This window comes from Gossypium raimondii, chromosome 12, assembly GCF_025698545.1.
Source record: "Gossypium raimondii isolate GPD5lz chromosome 12, ASM2569854v1, whole genome shotgun sequence".
Lineage (NCBI taxonomy): Eukaryota > Viridiplantae > Streptophyta > Magnoliopsida > Malvales > Malvaceae > Gossypium > Gossypium raimondii.
Genome location: NC_068576.1, coordinates 4,260,011 through 4,269,044, shown reverse-complemented (window position 1 = coordinate 4,269,044; position 9,034 = coordinate 4,260,011). Strand labels below are relative to the sequence as shown.

At 32.0% G+C, this 9,034-nt stretch overlaps 1 protein-coding gene across 2 annotated transcripts; it reads right to left on the bottom strand.

Moving 5' to 3' along the window:
• Positions 1 to 4,792: 4,792 nt before the first annotated feature.
• LOC105762926 (thaumatin-like protein 1) lies at positions 4,793 to 6,919 on the bottom strand. 2 transcript variants are annotated; one of them, XM_012580905.2, is made up of 3 exons: positions 6,696 to 6,919; positions 5,898 to 6,576; positions 4,793 to 5,173 (listed from the first exon to the last, which is right to left on the bottom strand). In XM_012580905.2, the coding sequence occupies exons 1-3, from the start codon at positions 6,757 to 6,759 to the stop codon at positions 4,957 to 4,959; spliced, it is 960 nt and encodes a 319-aa protein (XP_012436359.1). In that variant the 5' UTR covers positions 6,760 to 6,919; the 3' UTR covers positions 4,793 to 4,956. The 2 variants fall into 2 exon arrangements, with proteins under 2 accessions (XP_012436359.1, XP_052480668.1); XM_052624708.1 differs by having other exon boundaries at positions 4,995 to 5,506; positions 6,696 to 6,914.
• Positions 6,920 to 9,034: the final 2,115 nt, after the last annotated feature.

Below are 9,034 nucleotides of genomic sequence, written 5' to 3'. Positions count from 1 at the left end.
TATTTACAAATCAGCGTGCTCTGTATAGTAAACATTCCTTGTCTGGAATACCTATTTATCCTTGTTTTCTTTTCTTTTTCTGTGGATTCGGGACCCGCGAGGTTATGGTTATATTTTATTTTAAATATTTACCTTCCTAATAAAGGATTATATTTTTTTTAAAATTTGGATATTATAACCGAAATTTTTTTAATATAATTATCAATTTTAGCTAAAATAAATATAATTATTATGTCGTTATATTTAAAAATAAATATCATCTAACTTAAAAACTGTGTGATGATTATAAAATCCCAAACAAATCTATCCAATACATGATCATGTTAACTCCAAATACTTCCAAAAGTATTAGTAATTAACTTCCCTAGATTGATTAAAGTTGCTTAAGGTCAGTGGCAGAGCCAAGGGGGCAGGCAAGGGCCTACCCTAAAATTTTAAATTAATAATTGTAAAATTGCACTTTTCCTCCTAAATAATAAAAATTTGATTTAATCCTTTAAAAATTATAAAGATATAATCTATTAAAATGGTGAATTTATATTTCGGCCCCAAAAAATTTATTTGGACTCCGCGACTATTTAATGCCCCTTTACATTACACTCAATTACCTCCTATCAAATTTACTCACGACCCTATCACTAATCTTAGACAATAAAAAACTCATTAACTAGGATCTACATCAAATAATCTCCTCTAAGAGAAATATCAAAGCTACTAACAAGTAGTTTTAACATTACCAAGTGTGAATCACAAAATAAACTCTCTTCATTATATAACTTCCAAGTTTCCATTTAAGTATTTATAAAGATTATTCTTCAGCTAACTAAGAGATTTTGATAAATTTAATTTAATAGAATAGTTTACTTAGTTTCTCGAATATCCCTTCACTTCTATCAATTTTTTTCAATCATCTAATAAAAAGTTAAGCTATTCTAATGTAATTCTTTTCATTTTTTTATTTTTACCCATAATTTTTCAATTTAAAAAACATGATTAAGCGTGTTCAATCCCACATCCTCCTAACTCTAACAAAGTGTGTAATTTGCCAATTAAGCATAATGTATAAAACAATTCAGTGGGTGCAAAAGTTTGTTTATGTAATCAGTTATGATGATAATTTTAAATAATATATTGAGTTTTAGCTTGATTGATATCAACATTATTACCAATACAAAAAATATGGGTTCGAATGCATTGAAGTACATTTATCCTCTTATTAAAGTGGTGAAAAAATTATGGATAATTTTAGATATTCTATAAAAAATCAATCTATACAAAACGCAAATGAAATGACAATTACAATCAATACATTTGAATAATTACGAGTAACATCAATCAAGGCAGGTAGAGATTGTTTAAAAACAAAAGGAAAACTAATGTGAATTAAGTCTTTTACTATCCATTTATAATTTAGTCCGACCACAAACTTAAATTTATTTACATTAAATGTGATTGGTTTTTGGAACTCGAGTTATTCATACAACCATTGGACAACTTTTCTCTCTTTTTTTTTTTTTAATCTCAAGTATGATTATGAGTTTCACTAAATCTTCATAAATTTTGATGATTATAGGCTGGAAACATAACCTCAGTAGTAAAATACGGTGGTCCCATCTGGGATCTCGCACCCATAAATCCCTCCGATCTCTCTATTTCCTGTTCCTCAAAAGGGTTGTTTGCGTGACAGCAAAGAAGAAGAAAAACCTGCAGTGAAATAAAGAATTAAGACAAAGTTAAAAATAGATCAAAAGGAATGAATGTGAAAGAATAATAAAAAGAGAGGCGTTTTTCTTGATGTAAATGAACATCCATACATGTACCTCTAGACCCACAGCTAATTGAAGCAACTTGATATATCATTACCATGTTTCTTTATTCATTAACAGATTTATACGTCTACCATTCCAAGATTTCATATCCCTAAGCTCGAGTTCTTCCACAAACTTGTCTAAAGAATGTTTAGGTGATTAGGGTAACAACCCCTGGACAATATTTCTTTTAGTTTTTATGAGAGATAAAAGATGATTATTGATATGAGTCTGAATGTGTTGGAAATCTCTTGATTCTTGAACAAGAAAAACATGGTGCTGAAGAACTAGTTGAAGTGATATCATTCACTTTTAGGAATAAAGATCATGACTCTCAAGTTTCATCATGCACAAAGCTATTCAATGATCATAATTTCGTTTGTTTGGATATCAAAGAACAAATTTGAAAGGTTTGTTATTTACAACACCCTAAAAAAAACAGTACATTTACCTTATAACAGACCAAATGCTTACACCTAAAAAGAAATTTTTGCTACCTAGGGACGTGGATGGAGGAGAGAGAACCCTCATGTGGGTGGGTCTCCACGATGGGAAACATAAACTATTTTTATTAGGCCCATGAGAGGCGTTGGATCGATGGACCACCTTTTTCCAAGGTGAATCAAAGTCTAATTAAACGTGTATCTGGGGTTGTCTATTTGGGAGGGGAGGATTGGACGTTTGTGAGCGGCTTCTTCTTAATGGAAGTAGTGCAACATAATAATAATCTGCCTAAAACCAAAGAGGGATATGCTTGTCTAGATGAGCGTGATTTATAGCCACTATTAAAAAGGGATGGTGGCCCCGCTTAGTGGACTAGACTACATGAAACCAGTCATTACTTGACAAACTAGCAGGTAGGCTGACTGTTTAGGTACCACAGTACCACCAGCAATGGCAACCTCGTGGGGATGGTCTTTTCTTTTTTTCCTACAACTTCCATCTTGATCCGACCTTTGTTTACATTTGTTCCTCTTTAAACTTTATTTATTACTTTAGTATTTTGAGATAAATTTTCGGATTTTATTTGATTTGCTTCATATTTATAAAATTAAAGTGTTTATATTAGATGTATTTAAGAATAAATTCAAGTGATGTCAAACACAAATTTTATTATTAGTATACAATACATGCCAAAACTTGAAATAAAAAAAGAATATGAAGTTGGGCTTAGGCCTTAAATCGGGTCGTTTAAAGGAATATTCTAAGGCAGAGCAGATTTCCAACTTGGCCTTCGCTAATTTAGGCTTTAAAAGGAAAAGTTTTAAAGAAAATCAAGTTGATGATTTCTTCTTTGAAAACATTCACCTCTTCCACCCTCAAAATCTCAAAATTTTAGTGAAATTAAGCTAGAAAAGATCTAATTGAAATACATATCGCTTATAATTTCATCAAAGAATGACTTTAAAATATGCACATGTCAATAACTAATCACAATTTATTCTATAATATTTTAAATACAATTTCGACATTTATGCTCCCCAGTTAACCATAGCTTCTTTATTATAACTTGTGTGTTTTAAATCACTATCATATGAACTTAAAAAAAAAACTCAATAAATACTTAAGACTCAACTTATCGTATTCTTTTATTAATGTTGAGTCTCATAATTATGTCTATCCAAATTTATTATAACCTATTTTAAAATTTTAAGCAAATCTCACATCTTAAAAGGCTCAACTTAAGTTAATATTGGAAGTTTTTGTTGAGGTAAGATTAATCTTTAATGAGTTATTCACTAATGAGTTCTCTTATGATCATTTGAGTGGTTTACTCTACATTTCAATTATCCCAGTTATAGATCAACCTTTGTATTATATTACCTTCCTTAATCATATATTTATTTTCTTTCAACTTACAAGGTTGATTTATAAGAATACTTTATTATGATTCATGTTACTAAACATCAACTCGGTTAAAAAAATTATTTTGATGTTTTCTTTTATTTAAAATAAATTATTATTCGAGGATACTTTAATATTTTTATTAAAATTAATAAAATTATGTATAGAATAGGATTTAAAGTCATGTCAATTGCCATAATAATACCTTAAATTAAGCACTTAACCAAAAATTCATTTTAATATCTTTTATACATTTTAATTCATTTTGTACATTTTATTACATCTATCAATTGCATATATACTATTATTTAAGCTCCTGAATGAGTTGGCGTCACCCTCGACCTGTCACCAACTCGATTAGATAAATTATGGATATACCCTTTTATAATTAAAATAAGTTATATTATTCCGCGATATTTTAATCTTTTTATTTTAAAAAATTCAATAAAACTAACTATGCATATTGTGGAATTTGAACTTGAACCAATTACATTAGTAAAACATTTAATTTGCCACTCAACTAAAGTTTTATTTTAATATTTTTATATATTTCAATTTTATTATGCACACTTTATTACTTCCATCATAACTCAACACCGAGTAAATTGAAGACAACACAATGATAAATAATTTAATCTATTTTTAAAAAATTTAACATCGTACATATCTTATGTGTTATAATTAATTACTTTCAAACCATACATTTCATTATTTATTGTGTGTTTTTTTGAACTCATATTTGTGTTATATATTTGTGGTTTCTACACCCATAAGTGTGTGATAAAATTTCTAGTACTAATAATGTTATTGATTGAGTTAGCATCGCAAGTTAATTTATTTTAAAAAATTTTAATATTGTACATATTTAATGTGTTATTATTAATTAGTTTTAAATTAAACGTTTCATTATTTATTGTATGTTATTATTAAACGAACCTCTATGTTCAATGTGATAGAATTTTAAAATATATAATTTATTTTATATTTAATTTTTTAATAATTAAAAAAAAACATTAACAATTTTGAAATTTTTATAATTTTCATGTGATAAAGTTATGGTAAAAAAATCATTAGGCACTGATGTATAAGGAAGTGCCAAACATCCACTTAAGCCTAAAGTATAAAAACAGAAGTCCAACGAAAGCAAATTAGATTTCATTGCAAAAGAAAATTTTCAGCTTAATCTAACAACTGTTTTTTTTTTTTCCCCTCACACTGTTGATAGCTTGAAGGATCTCTTGCACTTTTAGAACAATCCTTATTTGAGTATTTTTAGAACATTTAAGTGTTTTCAAGCTCATTGTTAGAACATTTTCTGGAAGTGACTGTGGTTCGTATGTATACTGTGAAACACAAAAGCCTTGAGCTTATTTGAGCATTCAAGCTGTACATACTTGAAATTTAAAGCCTTGCTAAACTTACAAGTATTATACTGACAGTAAAAATTAAAACCTTTGAGTGCAGGGGAGATACAGAATACTTCTTGTGGCAAACGTGAAACCCCAATAGCTGTAAGCAATCTGCATTTACAAGTTGCCAGCTTTTTAAAAAAAAAAAAAGATCCAGCAATAACAACAGATGAGGCAGAGAAGTGGTGCAGCTACGACTCTCTTCAGCTATATCTTGCTACTACTTGCCTGGAAGGTGTCCAGGCCGATGTTGGTCACAAGGGTAAAATAAGTTGCCAAAAGAGTAAAAGAGTCAAAGCAGAAGGGGCTGCACTGGCAGTAAATTGCGATTGGGGCAGACCTGATAATGCAGCTCTATTCGCATGTATGCGTGATAGGTATATCGTACTCTTATTCACAAGCGGTAGCAGTGCTCCGTCTTTCCGAGCGCCAAATACTTTTTGGCTGAAAATTATTCACAAAATCCAAATGAAAACCTAGTGTTTCATGGATATTTCTATTAACTACTAAGAAACTAGAGAATGTGTACGCTTCTCTTGAAATTGCAGGACATACAATTTCTATTCAAGTATTTCTAAGACATCCAATTTCATAACTAGAAGGATTGCAACTGTCCCAAGTTAAAGCATGTTCAATCACAATGAACCCACACATACAGTTCAACCAAAATTTACATAATTCCCCTGCTCTAATTTTCAGGAACATGCCAGCGCGGCTTGCTGCCAAATCATGCTGATGAAATGGCAAAAAGCACCCTAAAATAACCAAAGACAGGAAATTTCCTTTCCCAAACATTAATAATAACATTGGAAGAGAGGTCGTTAGTAAACTTCACCTGGAATAAGGAGGTGGGCAAAATATGATGACGTAATCAGCTCCTGCACACGTGTACGTACTCGTAACATCATCATACGCGTAACTATACGCGCGTGGGCAAGCATGCTTGAAGAACAAAGAGAATACCGAAGGGTGACATACGTCAGGCGTTCCGAACGCACCGCTGCAACAGTATTGGGGATCTCCGAAAGCTTCACACGCGCTCCTACACCCCACGCCCCCATCACCACGTAACTGAGGAGGACACGCGCCGTTGAGGTCCAATAAGCAACCCGTGGCGCTACAGTTCCCGCCTTTTCCTCCCTTGGCCACGACCAACATGGGCAAATTGTATCCGTCGACTAAGCTCACGTCGTAAAAATCCAATCCTCCGTCACCGTTTAAAGTGAATTCCGCGAGAGTGGCTGGCGGCTTGGCGCCACTCCCGGAACATTCGATTTGACCGGAGCCACAGTCGCCGCTAAGGCAAACGAATTTACCGGAGGAATCTTGGCCGCAAAGGGCTCGACCCCAGAGTCGACCGGACCAAGACCTGGGTATCGTTACGGTTCTTGATTTGCCAGGGTTAAGAACGAAGCCAGTAGTAGGAAGCTGAGGTGTGTTGGCGCCGGATAGAAAGCCAGGCCATATCGTGTGGCGGCATCTGTTGACGATCTTGAAAGAAGCTGGATTCACTTCTGCAATTGAAAACAAGGAAAGGGTCAGCAGCAGAAATTACAAACTAACAAGGAAAAGGAAAAGCTGTTGGCAAGGAAACATGGAGTCTTTGATGGGGGTTCATACGTTTATAGTTTACCTGAAAGGAGAGAAATCAAGAACAAGAAAGAAAGGAAGGTGGAAGAGAGATGAAGACAACCCATTATTGAAGGGAAAATAAAAATACAAGAGTTTGAGGTTAAAGAATTGGCGAAAAGATGAACCAAAGAACTCTACTTTTTCTTGCGAGAGGAGAGTAGTGGTGTAGTGGGAGTGGGACTTGCGCTGGTGGGGTTCTTGACTTTCGGCTTTTGGTTATTATTTTGTGAAGTGCATAATTCTTGATTTGGGTTGATGAAGCGGATATGGATATTCGAATTTAGATTTTAAAAGTATAAATAAATATTTTGGATATTTAAAATATATTTAAATTTACTAATTATAAAAATACTTATAATTTTTGTGAAATTAATTTTAGTAGTATTTAATTTGAATTCGAAATAATTTAGACAAATTGTAGAGATTCCTATCAACTTAGCTTAATTACTTAAAGCTTAAGCATCCTTACCGTATGTGAAAGCTGAAAATGGAGATTTATAAGCTAAAAATATGAAAATTACAGCGCATAGGAAAATTGTAATGTTGACAAGACTGTGAAATCTAAGAAACTGTGAAAGGACAATACGAACACATCTAGATTCTATTATCATCAACATTAATTCTACCTCACCCTACAACCAAGTTCTCCAACACCAGATACAGCGAAATACACCAAAAAGTGTAAACAAGTTTCATGCCTTTTAACCATCTCTATCATGAGATTATGACCAAACAAACAAATATTTATTTATGAGATAGCAAGTATGATCAAATATAGTATACCCATTTCTTAGAATGCAATTTTACCTCGAAATTTGTTTATACTTGGAGAACCTCCAAAAGCTAGACTAATATTTTGGACTATATGCTCTTTGCTGCACAATCAAGTTTGGGCCTCCGTAATAGCTGATCCAAGAATTTGCTTACAAATTAGAGGCCACAAGGGAAAACCCAACAATGTTTTAATGGCTTCATTTTTGGAAATAAGTTAAAGCCATAATTCACATGTACTTTTTCATGGTTAATTTTTTTTAATTACAATAATAGGGTAAATGTAACAACCCATTTTCAGTAAAATCAGAATAGTAGTTTCGGGACCACAAGTCCAAAGTCAGAAAATTTAGTTTAATATTATTTTATGGTCTACAATATGATATAAATATCATATTAAAATTTTGTTAAGAAATTTTACCGCTTGCATACCTAATTTGATGAAAATAACTATGTTACATTAAGTGCAAAAGTTGAGTTCTAATAGCTAAAAGTATTAAATCGCTATAGAATTTTAAATTGGAGGTCCTTATATTGTAAATAGACCATTAAAATGCTTAGGATAAGTATGAATAGTATATTTGGAAATTTAATGAATTATTAAGGGTGATTTTGGAAATTAGTGATTTAAGTTAAAATAAATAAAATAAAATAAACTATTATCATCTACCACCAAAATAAAATAATAATAAAAAACTAGCTATAGAAGCTTGAAATATTAGCAAGCTTATTTTTGCTCAATTAGATCCAGTTAGACTTAGTACAGAGTTAGATCGAGGCAAAGGAAAAATATTGGATTAGCCACCTTCGTATCTACGTAAACTCGTTGAGATAAGTTCGTGTAATTAAATTGAGTATTTGTATATTTTAATTAGATCATATGTATGTGATTTATATAATTGCCATGTATAAATACCGATCGTATATCCGACGATTACCGAGTCTCGTTTGAACCTTAGAAATTCGTAGGATACCAATGACATGTTATTAGGGTTATCGATTTGGTTAGGTCCTGCATGTGTTGCGGACACCCCACAGCTCGCATGAGCTTCCCGTTATTCAGCTCGCATGAGCTTCTCGTTTACAGCTCGTATGAGCATACATGTACGTGAATTGACATATTACAGTTTAGTACACTTCGTGTGTACTACCCGTGTATCCGAGTATATTCTAAATGGTTCAACGGGCACAATTCTGTTATGAAATCATATGAGTTTGATTTGAACTACTACCAGTATATACATGAAATATGATTATTTGATGAATTCAACCATGAGTGTTGGATTTTATATGTGATTTTCATGGCTAATATGTTGGTGATTATGTGTTTGTGTAACACCCTTTACCTGAGACAGTTGCCGAAGTCGAGCACGAGACGTTACTTGACTTAACTTACTAGTTTGAGGCATAAAAATTTGCTTTTAAAATTAATTTCACTATTTACAACAAAGTTGTCCAATCGCGTAGTAGTTACTAAATTAATTATAAATCGAGCGAAAAAACTCAAAATTTATATCCGTAAATTTTCCCTGAAACTAAACTCATATATCTTCTTACCATAAATTTTTC